This window comes from Streptopelia decaocto (genome assembly GCF_964273445.1).
Source record: "Streptopelia decaocto genome assembly, chromosome: 6".
NCBI lineage: Eukaryota > Metazoa > Chordata > Aves > Columbiformes > Columbidae > Streptopelia > Streptopelia decaocto.
Genome location: NC_138660.1, coordinates 13,255,054 through 13,281,682, shown reverse-complemented (window position 1 = coordinate 13,281,682; position 26,629 = coordinate 13,255,054). Strand labels below are relative to the sequence as shown.

Below are 26,629 nucleotides of genomic sequence, written 5' to 3'. Positions count from 1 at the left end.
AGAACTTATGTTATAGATATGTTACACAGTGTATCTTACAGAAATGCTACAAATGGGAACCTACTGTCTCCATCATCTGAATAACTTTCAAATGAGCTTGCCAAATGTTGAACCTTCAACTAAGAAGTTTATTTGACAACAATAACTGAAGACAGAAAAAAAACAAATTAGAAAGTGCTTAGCAATTTCCCTCCAAAATAAACCCAGACATCAATTAATCCTTTAAAGCCTTTGGTGCCATTTGGATAAGAGCTCTCACCACATACTAGCACGTAACAGCAATGGGTTGTCGTAACTTGGAGCTTCAGTGGTTAATAAAAATATTAATAACATCTCCTATTAGTAAGCTCAAACAGTTGTAATTAAAAACCATAATTCTAATGATGATCTCTGGAAGATAATGGTAGAAAGTCTGTTAGTAGAAACAAAGCAATAGTCTAATTAAAGGAAAATAAAGCACAGATTTTTCTGTAATCCCAATTTACTCTTTAAATCTTCAGTTAAATAATATACATATTAATCTACCTGTCATAAACCTTCTTTTCAGCCAGTGTGTGCGCATTGACTCCTTTTGATCTAGGTCAGCAGTTCTCAAACTTTAGGTCAGTTCCTCTTCTTTCCAGGAGTACTTTAGGGGCCCCCTGAACATTTCCCTACACAATCATATATTATGCATTAATTTGCATAAAACACAAAATACATTATTTGCAGACACATACACATATTTAATTCAAATATACATCACTCTATCAGCCCACATACCCTTCCTTCCCTGTACAAGAGCTTAGGGATCTAGGTCTGTACATCAGGGGAGTAGAGCTGCAAAAGGGAGGGAACAGAAGGTACAAAATACATCCACAAACATCTGTACACAGGCGATGGGGATGTAAAGGCCTCAGAGCCCAAGCAGCTTCTGAGAGTGTCAGTAACCAGGGAAACACATATTTGTTCCGCACAGAGTGCGAGAGAAGGAAGACGGAAGGAGAAACTGCCTGGGTCTGCAGCATCCAAGTCAGAATCTCCTGCCAGAGGGACAAAGCAGGACCCCTGGGGATCTGTCCCAGAGTTGCCTGGTGGTGGCACTTCTCCTGCAGCAGCTCCAACAGCCCACTCTGACAGTAGCTCATTGAGCAACTCACCATGTGCCTTCCTCAGACTACAGCAAGCCCAGCTCACATCAGTCAGCGGACAACTAAAAGGTGCTTGGAAGCTTCCAGTGAGGCAATGGGAATGCACTACAGGGAAAGACCAGTTAGAAGAGGTATCAGGAAAAAGAGCATCTGAGCTACGCTGTCCCTTCTCTCCCTCAGTCTTTAAAGTACACTTGTCTCAACCTGGCTGCAGTTTTCAGTCCCTTACACCTTGGCATTTAGGAACCTGAACCCTGAGTGTTCTCACACCTTCTCAGGATCCGCTCTGAACCCCTATTTGAGAACTGCTGGTCTAGTTTAACTAGCAGCGTGCGAAACTACATACCTAACAACTTAATGCCCTCTTAGTGCATAGCAGCATACAAAGAGTAAAGTAACATGTGCTTCTGTTACCTCTGGCAAGAGTGTCATGCCATTGCATTTCAGTAGCCTGACGATGAGGATTTTGCTGAGCCATCTATGTGGTTTACAGTATTTCCAGACTTCAAGAAAATACTACAGTGGAAGAGATGAGGGTAAGCTTACACAAGGGAAACAGGCTGCCAACCTACTCCTTACAATTTACTCAAGACTAAAAGAAACTCAGAGAGCACAACTAAATGCATAGCATTTGACTGTTATTAGTGCTTCCACAGGCTCTGTGGAAACTTCCGTTATTTCAGTCCAAAAACTGCTGTATGTGGGGAAAAAACTTTCAGAATACAGCAACACAATTTAAATGGTGTTTAGACTTGGGTGGGTGCTGGGGTATTAACCTTAAATTTACATTATAAATTTGGGGAATAGTTAACCTATCACAGCATATTTCACTTCATGTTTTTCCATGAACTCCCACTTCAACTCAAAGTACTTATGCTTTACCATGAACCCAATAATTGTTGGAAACTACAGAGGACTACCTGGTATAATTCAAAGGAACATTTTAAAGTCTTTATGTGGGGAAACCCCCGTATTTTTAACAAAACATCACAGTAATACTCATGCCACAGTGAAGATGTTGGCATATTACTGGCAGTTCTGTCACTGAGAAACTGTTGTTTAAACCTTCATGTTCACACCCTAGGATTCTTTCAATGAATTGATCCGTGCACAGATTTTCAATGCAGGTCCAAGCTTAATATTCATTGCACTCATAAGGTGATCCTCCTTCAACAAGAGGAGAGCTTGTCCATCAATTTCTTGTGCTCTGAATTCATCCGCAATATCCTGACAACCTACAAGGCAACAAAGAATTACTGGGTGAGAAATATGCATTCTTAGGTGCAATGACTCTGTCCACCCTAGAGCTTTTCAGCTACACATTTCCAGTGCTTGCGCCTTTAGGTACATGCAAGAGTTCAATATTACGACAGTAACTTCCAAGATAATCTGAAAGTAATTCTTCCTACAGCCACTAATTACACTGTAACTATTAGAGAATTACTCATTGGAAATTCCTAGGAAAGACAGCTTTCTCATTTCATTAAGACGAACAACCATCATAATCTCACAATTGCAAGAGACGGGCAAAATACCACTGAAATAGGAATCAAGTAAGAGCATTAATTTGAGTGGCTTCTTTCCATCAATAAAAATATATGCATATTGTACTGCTATGTACAACTCAGTGAGAAAATTCACTTAGCTACAATTTCCAAAAGGTGTTAATTCCATTTGTATGTTACCGCCACTTGGTTAAGTAAACAGAATTTTGATTTATGGGCTTTAGCACAACTGTCTCATGAAGACATTTATCATCAGTTACAGAGTGAAAATTCTATACATAGCAGTAAGTCACTTCACTAGGGCAACTTTAACTAGTTGGAGGTGTTTAAAATTATAAACTCTTTTTCTGAACATAAAATAACATGGTCTCAGGTTACTGAGGCCTACAACACAAGAAAGGGAACTCTTATGGGTAACTGAGGGCCCCTTTCCACTGAAGAACACTGTGGAAACAAAAGGTTCCTCAAAAGATGTTCTGGACATCTGTTAAGCAGAAACAGCCAGTTATGCCTGGCTGTAAGGCAGCTCTGTAACATGGACAAACATCTTCTAACACCATGAATAAGAGCACTCATTGTCAGTTGTTTATTTGAAGCTTCTTTCCCCACAGCCACGTTTTTCCTGATTTAAATATATTTATGTTCTCAATCCAGTGGTCTTTCCTTCTCTCTCAGAGAGAAGTTTGTTTAAAATCAAGATTACCTTGTTTATAGAATACAAAAAAAACCCCAGATCCAGCAGTTTAGCTTTATAGAAGAAACTTGCTTCTTTTTTAATGACTTATATCAGGACAGGTCTTTCAGATTTTTCAGTTGTATAAAGGGAAAGAACTCTCTTCTTGCTTCTTCTACTGAAAAAGCAGCAAGTAAGGAGAGAAGAAAAACATAAAGGGAAAAAAGTGTGGAGGAACAGCTCTAATTCCCCACCAGTTGGGCTGCAACAGCAGAAGAGGGACTAGTTCTATCAACATGGGATTTGTGCTGAGGGAATAAGCAAGAGGAAACAAATCACATTGCAGTTTTATCACCAACTAATGAGTAGATTAGTGCTGTTGCCACACCGCCTCCTCATCACATTGATGCTAGAAAGAAAGGAGCTTTACTGTTATAAAAAACTGGGGCAAGTTATTGCACATACCAGGCAAAGAATGTATGAAGGCCCAGACTTCATCAACAGTCCATACTGACGGGTCAGTTTGCACCACAGGTAGCAAGTCAATGCTCTCTGGCATTTTCCTAATTCTTAGTTCCCTAAGTTCACGTTCTCTCTCTCTTTCACTCTGTCTTCGCAGACGGGTGGTCATGGCAGCCGGAACAGCATCTTCATGAGAAGCCATATCTTCTTCTGCAGATGGATAAGTAATTGGAAGCTGGAAAATGCAGTACAAATACACTACAGTATTATATTTTATTTGTAATTCCCAAAGCAATGCCATAGTTTTAAGCAAATATTCCACAGACCTGTCTAAGAAAATGATCTCGTGACGCCCCATCAGGGCCACTCGGTCGACGCCCGCGTCGCCCAAGACTTTGGCTATCTGATTTCCGATTCCAACGACTGGTCTTGTCTGATGTAAACAGCCCAAATTTCTTAGTGCAACTAAGGCTGTGCCTAAAGAAGTAAGATATATTCAATAATGCACTAATAGCTTTTGGACTGCATTCAATCAAGTAACAATAAAATTACATTGCTGTCTACAGAAACTCTGCCTACTCAAAGACAACAACTGATGTCACAAAAATATAACAGAAAGGTATCTCGAAGGTCATTTACTCAAATCTCTTGTCTTGATGCAAGATCAAGTACATCTAGATCATCCCTGGAAAATGTCCATCCTTCTGTTCTTAAAAATTTTCCATTACAGAAATATCTTTGCATTTTATCACGCAAGTCTGATCCTGCTTCTCTGAATGTCCACTAAAAACCTAAAGCAACCTATCTTCTGCTTCCATTTGCTCTACTTAGCTGATACCCAGTCAAAGGAAGAAGGAGGCAAAAGGGCCAAATCCCTTCTTAAGATTATTTCACTGGTAGCATCCCAACAAGTACTAAATCAAACACAGAGATTCCCACTACTTAAAATGAAAATGTCTCACAGTAGGGATTGAAAAAGCACCAGACATAAGGGAAAGGTGGTCTCAAGGCTCACTGATGCAAAAAAACAACTAAGTGGTGATTACAAATGGGAAACTGTTCCCCTTTCTAAAACAGCTATGATTAAATACCAATTTTCCAGCTGCAATGATGGAAGATTTTACAGATGTTGACTATGAATTCTTCCTCTCTTAACCAAAACAAAATAAAAAACAGTATACTTAACCCAAAGAGAAACAGAAACCAGCCGTTTTCCTCTGCCAACCACATCCAAGAAAATGGCATCACTTATTATTTTCAAGAAAGGAGAACCTTTAGAAAATACTAAACTATTTATGTTTGTGAATATTTCTATTTTACTCTATGCAAAAAAGGTTTTTTTACACTGTTACTGAAAACATTTAAGTGTTTTTTTTGTCTATGCAGCATTTCAATTATGCCAAGATGAATTCAGTGAGTTTTTTTCTCCAGCATCACACAAAACTGTAAGAAAGCCCACCCAGCCCAGCATTCTTTCTCTGACATTTCTCAACATCAAGGGAAAGGCAATACAAATATGAGAAATATATAACTATTTGTGACCTATGAACCTCTGTACCAATTTCCAAACACTTAGTAACTCTTAATGGATTTCTTTTCAATGATCCCCATCACCTTCCCATAAGCCCAACAGCATTCACGGCACCCTCTGGAAAGAGGTCCACAATTCTACTGTCTATCTCCTTGAAACTTATTACAATCTACCATAGTCCTTTGTACTCATATACTCTACAAATTTGGGTAGAAGGCAGTCCATGTTTTACTGTTTATTTTTCAACGTCAGATACTATTTGGGTGCTATTCCATTAACCGGATAGTGATAAGCAATAACTAGACAGAGTACCTTTTGGCACAGGATGTGGAGCAGAATCTTTTTGACCGTAGAAACTTATTAGGATATCCCATTTTTCCACAAAATTCACACTTCAGAAGATCACTTTCTATTTCATCCAGTCCCTCTAAAGAAAGGAATGAGGCATAAAGAAATCAGTTTCACTGACACAAATTTATGTGCAAATTTCCATCACAAGCAGGCAGGAAGATTTTAAAATATCTCATATGTTTAATTAAATACTTTAACAGAAAATTATTCAAAACTAAGCAAGTAATAGATTTCACTCTCTATAGAGAAAATTTTGAGCAAACTGAACCTAACTGAACCTTCAGTTAAGTTATTCAATTAATCAGCTTTTTTTGTTAAATTTCAAGCCGTCCATGAGCAAGTATGCCCTCAAACATGGCGAATAATTAAAGAGAAGTCCTCATAAACTGCTTATAAAGAGCTCATTAAGGGAACTAGGCATTATCTATGAAAAAGATAAGCTGCATTTAAGAAAGAAAAATATTATAGTATCTACCAATTTACAGTCCACTGTTGCAGAATATTATGTTATTGGTGAGATGAGGAGGGACTTTCCCTGCTCCCTGTGAAGAACTCAAAACACCAACTGAGAGATGCACCACTAAAAGTAGAAAAGCCCAAAAGAAGCTGTACAAGGCAACAAGGCAGCTCACAGGTTACATGCTGAATGTCTGTCCTCTCCTCTGCAGGAAGTGTATTTCATGGGTAGAGCATGGTTTGTACACAATTTAGAAGAATGCCACCATATCTGCAAAACAGCTTGACTTCTGGCATGGGAAAAAACCCACCCTTATTCCCACGCACCATCCGTGAAATACATCACAAGGAGCACAATGGGCACAAACTGAAATGTAACATTTACTTAGCCTAAATGAGCACAAAAGAACTGCATGCCACATGGCCGCTTGTAAAAGTCTGTTATAGTGATTTTAACTCACTAAACTGCTCGCTAACACTAACTACTGTGCTGACAAGGTAACAAATAAAAAAGCAACAGTGCAGCAAAGAGCTGAAAATACTGAAAAGGTTACTTGAATAACATATTTGATGTATCAGGACTCAATGACATAAGTGAAGCCAACAAACCCTCCAGCAGTGTCAGACTGAAAATTACCAAGTTGCAACCCTCCAACTTCATAAACTGGTATCACACAGGAAGTAAAAACTGGAAATTGGAAACATACCAAATCTGACCCACCTTGCAAATGAAGCTGAATAAATGCCAGAGATGCATCCTTCAAATAAATCATTCTGTCTCTAAAAAAAAAATAATCTCACTCCCAGATAAGGTCACATTAAGTGGAAAAATGTGAAAACAGAGTGAAGCAAAAATTGATGCCAAGAGCCTTTTCTTTTGCGTATCAGGTGTTTCTACCATAAATGCAACCAGACTCTAATTTAGTAATCAGAAAATCTCCTTTGCTCAACTTCTGCATATGTGGATGTGTCTCAGTGCTGGATGTTTCCTAGCTCACCTAATGAGGAGTTGCAAATTGTACACATAAACCTAAGACCACCTGTCAGGAACGGTAACTAAAAACAAAAACATGAACCTTTGAATAATTCCATAAAACAACAGACAAGCCGTTTGAAATCTGAGAAACAATGCAGTGTTAATACTGAAAAGTTCTTAGGGAATGCTATTGAAAAAGGAATTAAGATCTACTGTAACAAATTAAAGGCGAAATAACCATTGCAAACAGAGCTGCAAATATTCTAGAAGATACACCAGACAGCAGAAAGTTCCTTTTGTTTGAAATATATTGGGTGAAACAAGGCGCTAAATAAAAAAAGTTGTACTCTTGATCGTGAAACCAACTTTAGTTAATAGCAATTTACTAAGCAGAGTCATGAGCTTTGTGTGTAGAAAAAGCAGTATAATTCCATTAAGCTGTAAAAGAACAAAAAAAAAATCTCAAACAAGTCATACAGTTTACTGGATGACATTTTTTCTTAAAGCTGCTTGTGCTTGATGCTTTAATGTCACTGGACTTGCCTCTCAATGAACTGCTTAACTGGAAGCACTCACTAGGAGATGATACCAAAAAATAACAGCAACTTTAAATTAAATGAAACAAAGATTTAGAAAACTTCCAGACACACTGCAACCCTCTACTATTCATACGCCAGATGCTTGTCTTCCAAAATTTAGTCTGTCATGCCCATGCAAAGGTTTGTGCATAAGGTATGGGCCTCAAATTATTTTACAGTAGAATATTGTGTAATATATTTTAAAAATGGACTCCGTAAAAATGGTTCCTTCATTTTTCCATTTAGACAACTTAATTACAACACAATCAAAAGGAAGTTACAGTTCAAAAGCAAAGCACTTAAAATACCTGCCAGTGCCTAAACTAGGCTGTTACTGCAAAATGCAGAAGGGCTCAGGACCATACTGAGATATACCAGTAAATGCAATCATATAATCAGGCATAATTTAGGAAATCCTGTTTTACATTTCATTTTCAGGCATGGTTTCCAGAGTTTTTGACTTCAGTGATGTGCTTCCGAGCTAAACCAGCTCTTGCTAAAAATCTGTGCTACAAGTAAAAATACACTCTTCGTTTTAAGCAAATACATATTGCCTGAGCAGTAAAGAAAATCAACCTGAAGCAAAAATTCCAACAATATCCACTTCACTACCAACAAATACTCTTCTTGAATTCAGAATGCTTTGTAAAGCAATCTTTGACCTGGGTCTGATCCAATACACTTATGAGCAGTAATGGATATAAATCACTGGGGTAAAACTAATGCATCAGAATCTATTAATCTAGAAGACTGAATTTTGGGCTAATTTGTTTGCTGAGATACACATAGGATGCAGTGAACTTCCCTACTGCACTTCAGTACCATTCACCAAGGCAGAAACCACCGTAACAAACACCTGCCATCAGTGTGGCGATCTTCAGAGTTCCCATGAGAAAAGATCAGGGGTGTGGACTGTTTTAATTAAAAGACAATTTACAGTGCGCATAGTAGGAAGTAGTCAAAGCACAGCTATGGTGACACTTGCTACCGCTGCTCAGGACACACTGTCCAGACTTTTTCCAGCCACCTCCCATAACAAACCCTTCTTACCCTGCTCACTACAGTTTGATATGAAAGAGGGAAAAGAACTATTTTAAGAAAATGAAACTAAGAGTTGCATTACGACAAATTTAAACAGATCACTAAAAACAGCTCCTGGGCAACTGCTCAAGCTGTGGAAGAGAAAATCCAGAGGTGGTTGTAAAATTCTGGACTTTCAAATCTTGGATGAATTTATACAAAACGTGAGTTAACTTGGCTTTTCTGGGCCATAGTTTAATTCCAATTTCATAATGCTCATGAGGTATCCTACATTTGGGCTTGAACAGTAAGTGTTGTAATACATCCAAAATAGTTGACTGCTGAGTCCTATAAAGTCCATGATGATGATGATGATGATGATGATGATGATGTTGGGTACACATGGGTAACGCTACTGACACTTCTAGCTCATGAGTTGTGCTGGAGACTGCTGTGTTTTAAGGAGGACAAGTGCATAGTTGCTTGACATCTCTGTGCATCTACAGCAATTGCTGTTATGATGTGTAGCTAGTAAAAAACATTTGAAAATAGTTTCTAGTAGAGATAGCGTAAAGGCTGGAGAAAGATTACAGCAGTACAGACGGGATGGGATTCTGTAATACATAGAGAACAGAAGGGAAAAAATGGATATTTAAACAAAAACTACAAACCTTCTGCAATCATATCCTCTATCTCTGTGTCCGAGGAGTTGTCTGCGTGTTTTGTATTCTGCAAGTCTGATTCAACACACACAACACTCATGATTTGACCCTCCACTAGCAATCTTTTTTCTGCAGGCTGTTCTACCAGCAAAGATGAACGACTTACCTATTGCAATAAAAGTAAAGCAACAGTGATTAACTGAACAATGAGTAATTGAAAATAGTATTTGAGACTTAGCGGTTGTAACTGAGTCTAGAATCACAGTTTCTATTCTGTATCAATGAATCATGATTATAAAGTGCCAAAGCTTTAAATACGAGTTCTCAAATACAAAGATACATTCCTGCTCTGCAGAGTTTGCAATTACATTTTACAAAAGAAGAAACAGATTGTATCTAGAGAAATGAAGGCATGGGAAAATGAGAGACACATTAAATTAGTTAATAAGGCAGGCTCATCAGCCTGTGGATTTAAAATTTTCAACAGTAATTCTTACCAGACAAAGTACTAATCACACCAAGCTCAGTAAGGGGCTTGCCAGCACTTTGAACAATATTTTAACATTTTAACACAGACTCATTTCAGAGGTTTAAATTAAGCTATCACTTAAGTGGAGGAATCTAGGAGACAGACAAACTTAAAATTATTGCAAACAGTAGCCTAAAAAATCACTCTCTGTAGTTATTTCCAGATATAGCCTTTCTACTCAACTGTGTTTCTGTTTTAATTTAGTACCTTGTCATCCAGTGATAGTGGCAGGCCAAACTGTAGCATGAATTCCAATTATATATGCAAGATAATACAAATAGTATACAAGTACACTGAAGTGCTGTAAGAAACAGGTTACCAGTCAGGAAAAAAAAAAAAAAAAGGTCAAAACCAGCATCTGAAAAACTATTAAAGGCCTATACAGCTACTGGCCACAAATAACATCATCTTTAAAAATAGTTTGTTTAAAAAATTAGTAGTAAAAAATTCACAGCAACTTTTAAACTTACAGGGAACGGCTCTAACCCCTCCTGAATCACAAAGCCTTCAATAACATGGGTCAGGATCTGTGGTTTAACAATAGCCTGTGGAGGTTTATTTTCTAGGCTAGGAATGCTATTGGGCATTGATGTGCTGTTGCTCCTTGTTGTTGCTGCTGGAAGCAATAGAGGTGGTGGTGGAATAGAGGCATGTGAAGGATCAGATGGAGATTTAATTACTGAGGCACTGACTGATGATGTCACTGAAGGTAGTCCCCCATGTTCTGAAAAAAAAAAACCAAACAAAAACCCCAAACAATTAAGTATATTATGCTTTCAACACTTATGTCCAACCATTGGCACAGAATTCTAGAAACAAGAGGCAATAAACACACTCATCCCTGCACCCATCATCCTGTAACACAGGCTTTTCCCTACAGTTTATGGATTTTACCTTCAAAACAAGATGGTTTTCCTTGACAGACTATTCCACAAATGAACAGTTATCATGTAAACATTTTCTTCTGCTCAGTACCTATTAATTATAAGCACAATTGGCCATTAATTACCTACACCGATCAAAAGTCCACAACTGAAAAGCATAAACCAGTACTTTAAAACATTGGATTCTCAAGACTGAGCAGCTGAGGTATTTCTAAAGAGATTAATTTATTTTCAGGGATGCTTTGAGCCTCAGAAACCTGTAAGGCTACAGTTTTGTACAACATCAAGCCACTAAGTACTCAGCTGTATGTATAGTGTGTGCATATACATATATATATAGTATATATTTTTATATTCAGCACATCAGAGGAAGTTACACTAGTTTGCAGGACAACTGATATACGCACGTATATCTTCCATTTCACTGAAGAAAAAAATATTAATCCGTAGCTTTCGCATTAGAACAGCTCCTTACTGCAGCATTTAAAGAAAATGGTGCCACTAAGAACTATACAATGTAGTTAACCGTCCTCACGGCAACTTCTGATTGCTGACCCCAACCCTGAAAAATCAATCTTCACAGCGGATCAACCAGCATATTTTGCCCATATCACACAGGTAGCACTTAAAAGAGTAACTGGAGTCTGACGCTGCTGTTTTTATTATAAAAGTAAATGCTAAAGAGCTCAAATATGCAATTTCTGGGCTACATGTTATCCAAACAGATATGTAAGTTACATCTTCTGGACTGAATCATGTGTTCTATCACATGGCTTTGTAATATATTTCATATAGTTTATTTTAATTGAAAAGTGATACCGCTAAATTAGACAAAATATCAAAGTAATAGATTTTTATTTTAAACAGTCAATAGCTAGTAGATGTTTCTAAGCAGAACAGCTACCTTAGTTGGACATCTCTCACCTGACAAAGGATCTTCTGAATTAAGTGTCTCTCCATTCCCCAAGGGTATAGCTGGTGGAGACAAAGTGGGGGGCGTAGGTGTTCTTGCCATATGGACACAATCTGATTCCTCAGGCATCTCTTCTTCACATACATTCTCCACTTGGTAAATCTGCATCCAACAAACTATTGCTTTAGAGAGATTTCCATTCTATCTTAATACCTTAAAAGAGTTGCATAAATACAGTTTTTAAAATAAATTACCAGTTAGACTGTTTAAATATGCTAATCTCCTAATAAAATAATAGTTTCCATAACGCATACAAAAATCTGAATTCTGGGCATATCACAATGTCCATGAGAGCAAAATTATTTTGTTACAGACAGCAAAGCATCAAGAATTTTCCTATCAAACGGACCAGAAAACTTCATTTTTTCAATGTCTTATCTACATTGTTTACTGTATTTTTATTTACACCTATTTAAACACTTCTGCAAAATGCAAGCTTCATAAGATAATGACAAGACTGCAAATAGTTCTCTATCTTATTCAGCAGTGTAATCAAACTGAGTATTACAGAAAAGTAATACTCAGCATCAGCGGTTATAAAAGATTAGAAGGTATTTTCCTCAAAACTGTTAAAGTAAATTTACTTGAATTATTTGACAGCCAGTTTATCAGATTAGGGTGCAAAACACCACCTTGTCAAAAGCAAACCTGGCTTCTACTCTTCTGTCCAATTTCTACATAAAATATCAGAGAGTTGAGATTATCATTACCCTCTCAATATAAATTGAAAATTAACAGCACATCTTCTTCCTTAAGCTTTTGGCAGCCTGAAAAAAAGCCTACAAGAGCTGTTGATTCTTTTGCTCACATTAATCTCATTAGCTTGTTACCACTAAAGCCTAGCAATGCCATCTTAAATGTCAGCATTATATGCATATCATTTTATTTCACTGTAGATTATTGTAGTGCAGTGTGAGCGAAGCTGAAACAGTCAACTATAAACTACAGACGCCCAAGACTGACATTGAACTAAATTAAATGGCAGTGATGGGGAATGCCAAGATAGCATCAAAAATTCCCGTTTTTTCTGAAGAGGATCTTTTCAATATTAGTACAAAATTAATTATCCAGAACTCTATTATCTTAATAATCTGCTACACACCTTCACTCTACCTATAGAGATGATTCTTCTACTCAAAATTTCAATTGCCTATATTTTTATTAACATAAAGAGGTAAAAGCTTACAGTCCATATGGTATATTTTATCAACATTCATTTTGACATAAGCGTTGACATACATTTAATTGCTTTTTTAACTTTAAATACTCTGCAATTTCAATAAGAGATTAAGATTTTAGGTCCAAAAGTTACACTTTCTTGAATCTTGGTTGATATTCTTGACTGATAATCCATTACAAAAAGCCCCCAAAAAACAGAGGAAGATGTCTACTGTTTTCTTAAAACTCATTCCTGTAATCAATGAGTTTTCTTCTGGTCCTCTGTCTTAGCACCTAGTTTAGCTCCATCTGAAGCCAACGGGCCAGATTTACAGATCTTCAGAACAGCTGAAGATAAAGAATAAAGGACTCCAATATTACCACTTACCACTGGAGTTTCAATTGGTACCGATGGCTGCACTTGAAGATTTACTGCCACGGTCTGTGGTGGTGGAAGAGTTTGAAATGGCAGCTGGACCAAAGCTTCTGCAGCAGGAAGTTCTTCCTCAGAAACCAAAGTGTTTTGAACCAAAACCTGCCCCTGGGACAGAATTTCAGGCTGCACTTGTAAAGACGGCACAGACTGCAATGGCAGTTGTTGAATCTGGGTTGAAGATGCTGACAGCTGAGGAGGAGCTGCAAGAGGGATAGGTGTGGACTGCAAGGCTGAATATTGCTGGTGTGGTGTCGTGGACACGATCTGCTGGCCTGGGGAAACTAAGCTGGGCTGATCTATCTGTACCGCCGGGGAAGATGGAAGCGGAAGGTGCGATGGAAGATTAAGTGGCTGTGCAATCGGTCGAACTGGACTGGTAGTTTGCTGAGGAGCAGCCTGTTCTGCCTGAAGAGCTGTTGGCACGAGGGAGTTGGCCTGTGACTGAATAAGTGCTTGAGGATGAATAATTATTGTGGGTGAGTGACTAGGGGAGTGAGAAGGTGGAGGGGACACCACTACAGACTGCTGAGCTGACTGGGATGGGGTAGGAGAGAGTGTTAGAGGTGGAGGATGGATGTGGATAGGTGAGCAATGAGACTGGACACCACTGGGAGCTGGAGGAAGACCATGGCTTGGGAGTGGGAGGCAGTGCTGGGATGGAGGGGGGTCCTGACCCGATGGGGTCTGGAGTGCAATGGGCTGGACTTGCTGCTGCTGTTGTAATATCAGCTGATGATGGGAAATCTTTGGGGGTGGTGAATGAAGCTGATGTTTAACTAAAGAATGAGGTTGCAATGGAGAATATGAAGCTGTGAGGGGGGGAAAAAAAGTGACAATTAGTATTTACTTCTTTAAGTCCCAAGAACATTATAAAAATATCAAAAGAAAGGATGTTTACTTTAAGTAAGACCAGCACAACTTTTTCAACCCTTCGGATCTATGTTTAGAAATATCTTCTTTGACAGGATATATAACATTCAAATTACATTTAATTACAATAACTTTCTTATAGTTCCATCCTACCTGGTGTTATTAAGTGATGTATGCTTGATGTCCGTGTGACTGGTGTACTCCGACACTCTGGAGTTGGGCTCTCGCCTTTTCTATTGCTTTCTGAGGGATCTGGCTGGCTGCCCTTGGAGCTGGTTACAGGTTTACACAGAGACAGTGACGGTGCTTGACTGCTGCTCTTTGGTGGGCCATTCTGTGAACCTGACAATACACCCAACTTCTGACTGCGCAATGTCAAGTTCTGAACCTGGGAAATGGGCAAAATATGAAAAAACAAACCATTTGAACATCTATGACAAACATCCAGGCAAAAATAGCAAAAAAATAACGTTATATAATGCTTCTCATCCCATCTGATCAAAATATGAGAGAAGTTAAAAATCTGCATTTCAAAGTATCTTCTAAGCCACAAGATTTAGAGAACAGTGATCTTGAATTACTTCAGTGATAAAGAAAATACAGGAAAGTCTTTTTTCTTATTGAACTTTTAAAAGAGATGGAAATTGTTTGTTATATTAATTTAAACTTGCGTTTTTTTCTCTTTTATTGTACCTTCAAAGTGAATGACACAAGCATCTTGAACAAATACAATTCTATTTTTATACAGACACTGGAGAAGTGCAGTGGTCTCTAAGTATGTTTCCAGAGACTAACATAAACCAGAGCCCTGGGCAATCAATGGGACGAGAATCTGCTGTACGTTATCCATGCCTTAACAAACCTGAACCCTTTATTTCTTTATTTCTACAGCAATACTAATGCACCTTTTCATCATGACACCTCTAATGTCACATGAAACAAAAGGCTTGCCTTCTGAAAGGTACATCAGTCACACATTATTTTCATGGATTATTTAATGCCTCTTATACCATAGCAAGATTCTGTGCAGAATGATTCCAGCTTTCCAGTCCTACATGCTGAGGTAGAATTTTTTTTCAAGGGTAAAGACTACCCTTGTGGCACTAATTTACTTCATACTTTACATGAAAAAGAGGACTAATTATTATCACCATCCACTATTTTTATTACATACTCCCTTCCTCATTCAACAATTAGTACTTGTGTAATGAACAGCTAGCTGACATTTTACTTCTCACTGTTCAGTGTGTTAACACAGGAGGCATCCAAATCCTGTTGTGAAGACAACAGAATTGTTTCCTTATTAGCATTCATGAGGCATTTACTGCAATCATATCTCTGTGAGTACAAATCAGCCTTCAGCACACCTTAACAGATCAGGTAACTAACCTGAGACATCCAGGGCATGCATGGGGAGGACATGTAAGAAAAAAGTATGTAAGCCGAAGGGAAGAAGATAAGTAGAAGTGTCAGTTCGCCTAACAGGCCGCATTAGGTGTGCCATCCAGACAGTGCTAATCACTGAGGAACTTTTGAGTTTCTCCGGTATTTCTACGTGGCAGACGATACTGCGAGAGCACTATACTGTAACTTGACAAACATCTTGGCTAAGTGCAATATATACTTCTGGGTACATAACCAAATGCATTTTTTTCCTTATTAACTGGCATTGCCTACTTGTTCAGGTTTGCTCATAATGGTAAACAGACATTTCTCTAAACTCAGCTGACTGAAACCCTAAAGGCATATTTGTCACAAGGTAAGAAAAATAAAGTGTACCGGTGTAAAGCTTTTCCATTGCCTCACTGACTACGGATGAAACTGGATCTTTGCAATGTCATCGCTGCTGTGAAAACTACCAGACAAGATTAACAACATCTGGCAGTACTGAACATTGAGAGGGGAGAGGAACAGCTTGAGTTTGACAGGGTCACCACAGCAGCTCGTCTGACTGAATAATGCTCTCAAGTGAGATTCTACTGTCCCTCTGCAATGGGCAGACTTGTGCAAAATGAAACTCTAAAAGCCTATGGTATAGAAAGACCAAGACCATAAGGTGATGAGTTTTACTGATGTCTCTACCTTGAACGCAAAAGACAAAAAATACAAATGCAAAAAGAGCTGCTCGCCCATCCAGTAACCTCTCCGCACTTTCAAACCTGATCTGCAGAATCTGGAGGAACGAGGCAGCTTTGATAAATGCTAATGAGGCATGCTGATACCGTGACTGAAGGAGCAGTCTGTCTTTTCAACAAAGGCTCAACTGATGAACTTAACCTTGTGGGCTTGCTCAACAACATCCTGCATGAATATACAGTTGGATTCTAGCAAGCTCTGACCACCTCACATACCTACTAGAAAAGCAAAGAGAACACAAGGGTCAATGATTTACTGTTATCTCAGAACAGTGACATGCCTTTAAGGTCTTCAAATCTACTAGAATCTTCCGAAGGGGTCAAAAAACATAAGGTCAGAGAACATCCAACTGGTATAATTCACTTGGATTTCCAAAATGTTTCTGAACAAGGTCCATTTATCAAAGGCTTTTAAATAAACTACGATAGAAGGGAAGATCCCTCATGACAGCATAAATTTGTTACCTAAATGTTCACTTTCCACAGCAGAAGACTGTGACAAATATGTTCTGTAGATACCTGCAGTGTGCCATATATTTTTTCTAGATGATATACAAATATGTTGAGCAATGAAAGGGTGATAAAAGTTCAGCTGATAACATGAAGTTATTCAAGAAAATAAGGATGAGAGCTAATTATGAAGACCTAAAATGTCATATCCATGATCCAAATTTTACATACAACGTGATCACCTCTAAATGTATGACAATGGCAAACAGAAGACACTGAAGTTGTACATAACCAGTACCCATTAGTAGCTTTTCTAAACAAGTAAAACTTAAGCATAATGTTTCCTTACTTTGCAGTTTTGGCCCTCTACTGGACATACACAAGCTCACCTGAGTAGCTGCAGACTGACAGGAGGATGAGGAAGATGATGAGACAACAGGAATGTCAGACTGAACAGCAGCCACGGTGGTTGCAGGAGTGAAAATGAGCTGTTAAACAAGAAAAAGAAATCTGGTAACAGACTGAAACTTTGAAAATATATGAAAGAAATGCAATATTTTAAAGAGAGATACATAACTTGCAAGGCATTAGTGACTAAATTCTCAATGCCACCTGAAAGTATACAAAAATATTTCTAAATAACAGAAACAAAATAAAAACTGAAACAGTTAAGATTTATTTTGTGGAGAGGGGAGAAGGGAGGAGTGTAGAGTGGGACAGGACAACAGAAGGACCAAAACCAAGCTTAAGAACTGTAAGCGAAACTTACCATTTGAGCTCGTAGATACATTTGAGCCTGGCTTGCACTCAGGGTTGGAGAGGTGCTCCCCAGCAACATAGTCTGTTGGGTAATACTGCTGGTGGTGGTATTGGAGGTCTGTGAACGGCTTATTATCTGTGCAGGTGTAGGAGAGGTGGAGAGGTTAATCTAAGGAAACAAAAATATTTCTTCTGTCATGGAAATTGATTCATCCTAGGCTCTAAAGCCAGAAAGCCTTTGACAAAAATGGAAGGGGCAGTTGAAACCTCTGAACTGTAAAGATAACAAAAATATATTGATCAAATCATCACAAAACAGGATACTAGCAAGATTGTACATTTTCATTCTTAAACTGCAAGCAACCGTTCTGCAGTAAATAATAATAACCTGTCTAAACAATGGTACCATGAAACTGAAAATATACCTCATAGAAACATACATTTACAGAATATGTAGCATGAGCTTGCAATATTTTAAGAAAAATACCTGAATTTTAATATTTAAGCATCTTTAAGTGTTTATACTATCTGACTGGACTGGTATCTTCTGTTATGCTTGTTACACAACCTGAACAGGACAATTCTTTGTGCCGCCATATACAGACTTTGATTCCTCATTCTACACATGCACACTTAAAAATGACTGGAGACTAAAACTTTCTACAATTTTGTATTGAATGCTCTTCAACAATTGCTCTTAAGCATCTTCTCAAATAAAAGCTGTTGTGCTTTCATGGTGGTGGGTTTTGTTTTGTTTTTCCCTAACCGGTTTAACAGAGTTAAGTGCCCAGCTCTTTTTCATCACTTACTCAAAAGATTTCCTTGAAAAATCCCAGCCCAATTATCCTGTTAGTTTAACATCAGACATCTTTAAAGACTTTCCCTCCTAAATTTAATGAATTAATTATTTTACTTCTAACAACTGTAAGCCAAAGCAATGCTATGACAGCTTAAAAAAATACACAGCTAAATCACTGAAGCTATGCACTGAAGTGACGAACATCTTGAGGGCATGATTAATAAGCAGGATGTCTGCAGGACTAACAAAGTCCTACTCAAGGCAACTGTAGAGCTATACATAAGAGATTGTGCAAATTAGATGTCTAAAGACGCCACTTAAAGAAATACAGCATGAACTGACCACAGAGCTGCTAATAACTGAAACCTGAGCACGTGCCTAGAATATGGATAAAATAATTGAAAGTGCATAAAAGTTGCATGATAAAAGATGATAATCAATAAATGAATGAATGCTTTAAACATTTAATCATTTTCATATCTATATATGTAAGCAGTGACTTGGATTCTTTAGATTTGGTGCTCTTTAATCACTGATACACAGAATTATGATTTTAACCTACAATAGCACCCTGAATAAAGAAACTAATGTGAAAAATCCAATAAGAACTCATGTAAGAGATGAAAGCTCAGGGAGTGACTCCTGCAGTGGTCTGCTTGTGGAGCAAGCAGCTGCCCCCCAGAGCACCAGGAGCAGGCTGAGACTGGGGAAGCTCCAACCCTGGTCAGCAACACGCAACGCGCATCGAGATGACTGGTGGACACTGGAAGTGCAACCAACACCTATTACAGAATCATCGTAACTTCTGTTTACTTTTTCTCTAATACTAATTTTAACCACATTAATTTAAATACTCAAATATTTTCTGGTTTTCCAAGTAATTATATACTAACCACGAGGGGTTGAGAATGGATGGAGGGCTTTGTTCAGTTACGTACCGAGGTCTGCGACATGCTTGACTGCTGAGTGACACTCCCAGTGGGGGAAGTACATTGCCTCCCACCTGACAGGCTTGCCTAAATAGCAAGAATACGTGTCAAATATTGAAATCAAAAAGTGTTTAAGTGATGTTCATATTATTGCATAAACTGTCAGAAACATCCCTCTCTACCATTACCTTTTCTCTGAGGTAACAGTAAAAATGCTTTATTCAGGGGAATTAGTTTTCAGCAAAGTGTACTCTGCACTATGGAACGCTGTCTGCAAGGTGCTAAATACCTTGAATTCCTACCCAATTTCAGGCACTCAAATTCTTGCAGATCAAGACTTGAACAAAAACTATCAGAGGTAAAGTCTATCAAACTGTTAACGATGGAGCTAACTGATCAGGTCACTCACTACCTATGGTGCTCAGAACTTAAAATGTGACATCATTAAAAACTGTCATTATTAAAACTCGCATCATAATTTTTATTATTACAATGCTCTAAATATAAAACAAACTTTATAAATGCTGTAATGAACACCCTCACATTCTAGAATGATACTTTATGTATGCACATCTATGTTATATGTATGCATATGTCATACATATAACAGTACACTATTCCAGCCCTTCAGGTGAATATAGGACAGTGACTTGGATTTCTGCATTAACAGACTGCAATCCAAAACCTCCTAGCCTTCCCCAGTCCAATTTTCTTAGCTCTGTCTTGTTAACTGTATATGCACACACAAATCCAGCACAAAAAATGACAAATCAATATATTACCACGATCTAATGGAAAAGGTATAGAAGAAAAAGCCAGGAGTATAGAAGAGTCAGTCCCAGTACTGACAACAAACAGCTATATACCTGAAATCTTTAACTCCATTTTAGCATTTGCATGTGTAAAATCATTAACAACTACCTATCTCTGCAAGATAATATTCTCAATCCATGGTCAACTGAGGTCAAAGTAAATCTTTCCACTGCTTGAGTTTTCAAAATGGGTCTCCTTCGGGGATCACCAATGTTAAAAGCTGTGCTTCAGAAATGAAATGTCTTTTACTTCCTGTATTTCCACACTCAAGGGTTAAAACTGAATTGTGCCATTACTTATAATGAAGCCAGATTTGTGGCGAAACACACTAAGACGCAGGTGTTCATTATTTTTATTTTATTTCACTACGATACATTGCTATTCATTGCTTTCCCCATCAACTTTTAGAGAAAATCATGGGATGAAGATTGTAGTAGTGTATTTTTAATATTTACTTTATTACTGTTCGATGAGTTACATGATGCACTATAATGTATGCACTAAAGCATGGAATGGTCGCCTGCTGGAGCATCTATAACACTGGACCAAATCCTCCAAACAGTTTGGAGGGAAGATACAATTTAAAATAAAGAAGTCATTAAAAATAACAGTGAATTATTGTGAGGCATTAAGCTCAGGCACTTAAGCTGTTATTACATTTGACAACGCTCTAGAATTATAGTCCTACTCTAGAAAGTAGTACACCATTTTTTTTTTCAGCAATCTTCACTCTCACCTGTGGTACAGTTGCCAGACTCTGAAATTGGGTACTGCTTAAATGCTGCTGCTGCAAAGCAGCAGTCTGCAGCATTAGATGCTGCTGTTGGGCTGCATACATCTGCTGGAGGTACTGAGCAGCTGAGCTAGGAGGACGATGCAAGGCCTGCTGAATAACCTGTGATGAATCAGTAGGTAATTAATTACAATTACAAAGTACATACCATGCTGACATGATGCTGAAGTTTACCTTTACAAGGAGATAAAACCAAATAAATTGTTTTCACGCTGATTATGTAATACTGAACTCGTTTCAGCACTGTTCTCAACCAATTCTCAGAACAGAGTCAACATAAATGTATTCATGTTTTCAAGGAAAGCCTGACAATCAGCTGACAATACAGCATCATTCATAATGCAACATCCAAGCCTCTTGGGTTCTCGTCAACAAGTCCTTTTTGAAACATCCAAATAGAGTCTGAGGGACTCTACTGCTAAACCAAACAATGTACTGTACAGAGTTTGAGGGGACCTAATTTAAAGAACAGCATGAGGGGGCTGGATCCAAAGCAGCAGTTATACACGGATACCTCTAGATCCCTGTAGTCAATGTTGGTCAAATGAACAGCTTCATTTTGTGGTATTTTGTCAAGTATTTTGTTAATAATCCATACTCCTAGGGAACGGAGAAAAAATCCAAACTTTCAAGCATAGCATTTCCCCCTCTATTGTCTGGGATGCTGGCCTGCACTCTGCTCTATTCTTAAATGGTCTGATACCCTTTGGCAAACAATATCTTCTGAAAACCAGTAAGTCAGGTATTGAGAAAGAAGATGGCAATTAAGAATGGAAAGTTAATCTTGTGTAAAGTATTGCACAACGCCTGCACTGTACAGGACAGGAAAGAATACCTCACAGCCCTGGACAGTACCTGGACAGCATGTCTGTCAGAGCCGCTGTAGACAGATATCTGTGGCAGCTGTGTCCGGGACGTGGAGGTGGTCGTGATAGTAGTTGTAGAAGCAGAACATGTTGTTGTGTTTGGTTCATTCTCCATAGCTGGGCAGTGTTCGTCTAGCCTGGCAGAATTGAAAATAAAGCCGCTTATAAATAAAGCCAGAACATGCTGATTTTAAAGGAAAAAAAAAAAATTAAAAAAAAATCCAAGCTTCACTGAGAATAATGGACAATTTTCAAATGGATAAGCTTGTAGGATTTACTATTACTTGATGGGGTTTGTTGAGGGATGCGGTAATAACCTCCTAAGATCTATTAAGAGTAGCAACAGGTGAGCAACTTAGGAATACATGCAAGATTTCCAGCAAGCTACACAGGAGCACTGCCGCATCCCTCCTCCCCACAGCACAGCTGACCATTCTGGACCTTCAGCCAAACCTGTTCTTGGCAAAAATCACTTGTGGCACACTCTATTTGGAAAGATACGGAAAGGATGTAGAGAAAAATTGCTTTTACTTTTTACAGCAATACCTCCCAAAATACAGCAAGAGTCGAGGAAGAAACTACTTATTTAAGCAACTCTGATGGTTCTTCCACAGCCTTACGAGACTTTCCTCTGTTGCAGAGTACAATCTCTCTCCCAAAATGTTGTCATTAAAACTGAAATTAATCACATATCTCAATATATGAGGGGTGTTTAGTTTCCTTTTCAGTATTAGTATTATGATTAAAAGGAAATAGCATATTTGCAGTTTATTGCTTTTAAAAGGATGTTAAAAAAATGGGTGGGGAGAAGATACATTTCCTTCTTAAAATAAAGAACCCAGACAAATAATCACTGAGAGGGCTGCAATGTACAAGTTAAAAAGCAGCATTGCCAAGTGCTTAACAAACCACCCACTGGATGCTGTGGACAGGAAAATAATTAGGATTTTCACCTCACACAGCTGAAAGCAGAATGCAGCACTGCCAGCTGCTGCCCTCACCTCTCAAACACGACTACTTCGCAAGTACAGAACCACACATGATGCTGTAGTTCCTGAGTACTTGGAATAACTGAACTTTAATAGATATATGGTCACCTAAGGACCTCACAGCTATCATATTGCATACTTGCATAAGCTTTACCATCAAAGAAAATTCATTGCAATAAAGTGTACTTTAAAAACAGAGATCCCTAGTATTAGAACTGAATAAAAAACATGGCTTCATTGTTAAAAATTCACATCTATTGTGCATTATTGATGCCACTTGCCTACCTACATCAGAGCACAAGCTAATATACGTGGGCTAACCACTTCAACTGCAATAAAACCAACATCACTTCTAAAACCACTTTACATCAATTTCACATAATGCTAATGAAAAGTACACTGAAAAAAAGTCCTGTCTCCTCCAGAGGACATTAAACGCACATAAAAATATTTACACCTACAACTCGTCTATCTAGTTTTTGCAGAAAGTTATGCATCTGGTTAAATTAGCCTAAGAAAACAACACTGGATGTCTAATTTCCTTCATTCTAAGCCACATTTTAGATGTATTATTAGTGAGAAGTTCAATGTATCCCACTCTACAAGCTGTTACATCAGAACTTCACCCCATGAGAGCTGTTAAGCCTTTATCTGAAATAATCTTATTTTCAAAAATAATTTTGTCATTGCCCAAGTTGTTCCTGCAACAGATGTACAATGAAAGAGCCCCTAAACTTCTGTTCAGAGTGGCCTGGCACTGAGGCACATCTCCCGACCTGCTCTAACTCCTCGGAGCTGGTGCGACACATTTTCTTGCCACCACTCTGTCCTACGGCAACACCAGCACCACGCAGCGCAGCCCTCGGCAGACATCGCGTGCCCTCTTTCGGCTGAAGGCACAGTCAAGCGTTTCGACAAATGACACCTGTTAGAAACCTCTCCTCTCTTTAAGTGAGAAGTGGAATGTTTAGGGAGAAAATACAGAAAATGTGGTTGTTTTTAACAAGAAAACCAAGAATCCATTACAATTTAGCAAATGGATATTTTATGTCATTTTATCATTATAGGCTTAAAATCAGACTGTCTTTATAGTGAAGCTTTCACTTCCTTTACAACGTTGTATATGCGGAGACCACCTTTAGTTATAAAAAAATATCTCAGATACAACTGAAAATAATCTTTTGAGATTGTTCATGTAAGTATTCAAAAAAGTAAAAAAGGCAAACCTCCTCCATTTGTAGTAAAGTTCATTTTGTTAAATGTATGACAAGGATGTTGCACGTGAGTAACTTAAAAGTCAAAAGAACCTCTGTAATTCAAAGTAAGTTTTAGAAAATGCACTGAACTCTGGCTTTAAAAAATGACTATGCATTTGAGCAACCACAAAATACAAGGCACAACAGAAAACGATATTGAAAATAAGTATTTATTCAAGTAGTAATGGTATGAGACACCACATAATCTCAAATTACAGTGTGCATAATGTAAATATTCAGAAGTTTTGTTTTATTTTTTTTGGTCAAAGCAAATAAGTAAATTTTAAAAAATACCTGCTATTCCATACTGATAACATTAAACTACCTTCACAGTGGACACAAACGTCACTACCCGTGTTTCAGAAAGTTTGACTTTTGGTGAATGTCACGGTAACAGCAGTGCTGAGAATTTGCAACCATAAATGGTATCTGAAAATAGTTTGTGGTTCTTTTTTGTTTGTTTGTTTAAATGTAGTTTATTCTTATTCTTTCCATTCATGACCTCTCCCTGTGCCTGCAAGGGTACGAAACACAGAAATTTAACGAAAATTTCCTCCAAGTCTAGTCCCTGCAGGCATTTTTGTGTATGACTGAAGGCTCTGAAGTAAGTTCTCTCTCTTTCCCTTCACTCTAGCTACAATCATAGGCCAACCTTGCCCAAACCTTGGGGCTTGTGTTTTTGCTTTAAATAAAAAAAAAAAAAAAAAAAAAAAGCAGATAAACAATAAAAAGGGAAGTCGAAACTGTGCCCTATGGACGCCGCGCGGTACAACTCGCAGGGAGCGGCCCCGCGTGGGGCAGCCCGGCCCGCGCGCTGAGGGACCCGGGCCGTCCCGTGGGCAGCGCCAGCGTCGCTCGGCGGCCGCGGCCGGTGCTCCCCGCCGCGCTGACCCGCCCCCTCAGCCCCCACACCGGGCCGCGGCCTCGCCCAGTCCCGCCGCCAAAACCGGCAGCCACACCGCGGCCCAGCGCCACCGCCCCCCTCAGCGGCCCCGCAGGCAGCAGCCGCCGCCGGGGAGGGCGGAAAGGTGGGCGAGAGGGGAGGCACCCGCTCTCCAAGCAAGGCTGGGCCGCCGCCGGGGCGCTGTCAGTGTGCGGGGCGCTGTCAGGGCGCGGGTCCCCGCCTACGCGCCCCGCCCCGCCGCGGCCCGGGCCTGCCGCTGCCGCTCCCCCTCCTCCGCGCGTCCCGCCGGGAGACTCGCCTCGGACAAGCCGCTCACTCCGCTTCCGCCATCTTCTCGCCTCCCTCAGGGGGAGGCGCTGCGCAGGCGCGCTGGGCACGGCCGGCGCCGGGCACGTGACGCCGGCCGCCGCCATGTTGTCGTTTGCGAGAGGTGTCGTTCGTGAGGTGCCGCGGCGGGGCAGCGACTGGCTTCACGCCAACGCGGGAGGGTCGTGGTGGGAGAGCAGCGGCCTGGCCGGGGAGGAGGGGTCTGGCCTCCCTCAGGACCCGCTGTGGTGAGCGGTGCTGTGCGTTTAGCTGAGCGCAGCTGCAGGGACAGTTACTTTAATTCTTCTGTGGCAGTGACACAGTTCAGCTATATGTTGCCAAGGCCTGTGGTAAATAAGCTTTATTTATTTCATGCTTTAGCTACAGTAGGAAAATGAAGGAGGCGATATATGCAGTTTTGAAAGTTTTGGGGAGGTTAGGATCAATACCAGCCTGTAGTGCTTTTCTGCACTGTCTGCTAAGGGACCTCAGCAGCTCCAACCAGGATTCTGGTGGTGAACTGGAAACTTCTTTGAGAGATACGAAACAGAAATCTGAGTCTTTTAGCCCCATTACCTTAGCTTCCAGTTCTTTCCTATGAAATGATGGCTCTGAGCCTTTCCTTGCAGTGGAGACAACCACCTCACCCTTTGAATTGACCCTAACTGATCTGAGTTTAATTAATTCCCCTCTGTAGGTGGTAGCAGCCGCTGCATGTTACCTGGCACAGCTGAGCAAAGCCCAACCTCCATAAAGACAAGTAGCCACTATACCACATAGGCTTCATTCCAGTCTTGCATGGAGCATCTTGACAGACTCAGAATCTTGCCCTCTCTTCTTCAAAAAATGCTCTCCTCTGATGAAGAAATACATTCCAAAAATCTTTGAATTACATAATGTTATTACATAGCTTCCAGGTACAGTATTATTTCCAAATCTGCTTGTATTCTCAATGATACAGAAAGAAAGCAGCTACATTGGACAGAAGTGCTGGCTCATGACACTTTAAATATTGATGGAGAACCAGTTGTGTGAAAATGAAATTGGTTAAAAGTTTTGTAACAATAGGAACAAATAGTAAAATGTAGCTCAGCAATACCTCTTTTTGCTGTTTCCTCCCATAATGCAGTTTGACCAGCTGATAACTGGAAATTAAGGTGGGGGGGAAATGCCAGATGTCTAGCAGCTTTTTGGGATAGATGAGTAGTTTACAAAGAAGAGAATCTTGGCAAGTGTCTTACAGTACTCAGATACCTTCCAAAGCAGCATAGATGAGCTTAAACTGTTGAAGGGTGCAGCAGTCACCCTGATCACAGGTGGACTGCGTGTGATAAGTAGTGAGAATTTATCAGGTCTAATGAGGATGCCTCTTTTCTGTAAAAGATCATATGATGATTACATAGGAGAATATAGGAATTTTCATGGGTTAAAAAAGG

The 26,629-nt window shown here is 39.3% G+C and overlaps 1 protein-coding gene across 6 annotated transcripts; it reads right to left on the bottom strand.

Annotated features, from left to right (window-relative positions):
- Positions 1–107: 107 nt before the first annotated feature.
- Positions 108–25,249, bottom strand: PHC3 (polyhomeotic homolog 3). 6 transcript variants are annotated; one of them, XR_014184480.1, is made up of 16 exons: positions 25,186–25,249; positions 21,728–21,875; positions 20,816–20,974; positions 19,276–19,353; positions 17,549–17,707; positions 17,169–17,267; positions 14,348–14,582; positions 13,277–14,133; positions 11,682–11,832; positions 10,344–10,597; positions 9,354–9,510; positions 5,614–5,728; positions 4,097–4,247; positions 3,774–4,005; positions 2,051–2,365; positions 108–1,646 (listed from the first exon to the last, which is right to left on the bottom strand). XR_014184480.1 is itself a non-coding variant. In XM_082057013.1 (15 exons), the coding sequence occupies exons 2-15, from the start codon at positions 21,851–21,853 to the stop codon at positions 2,211–2,213; spliced, it is 2,928 nt and encodes a 975-aa protein (XP_081913139.1). In that variant the 5' UTR covers positions 21,854–21,875; positions 25,186–25,249; the 3' UTR covers positions 108–2,210. The 6 variants fall into 6 exon arrangements, 5 of the variants coding, with proteins under 5 accessions (XP_081913139.1, XP_081913140.1, XP_081913141.1 ...); XM_082057013.1 differs by having other exon boundaries at positions 108–2,365; XM_082057014.1 differs by having other exon boundaries at positions 108–2,365; positions 17,549–17,674.
- Positions 25,250–26,629: the final 1,380 nt, after the last annotated feature.

Bases quoted from the DNA above. Each gene is read 5' to 3' on its own strand.
- PHC3 (XM_082057013.1), bottom strand. From the start codon at position 21,853: ATGGAGAATGAACCAAACACAACAACATGTTCTGCTTCTACAACTACT. The intron at 17,268-17,548 runs GTAAGTTTCGCT...CTTGTTTAACAG, and splicing joins TGTATCTACGAGCTCAAATG to CTCATTTTCACTCCTGCAAC. The intron at 5,729-9,353 runs GTTTGTAGTTTT...TCCTTTCTTTAG, and splicing joins AGAGGATATGATTGCAGAAG to AGGGACTGGATGAAATAGAA.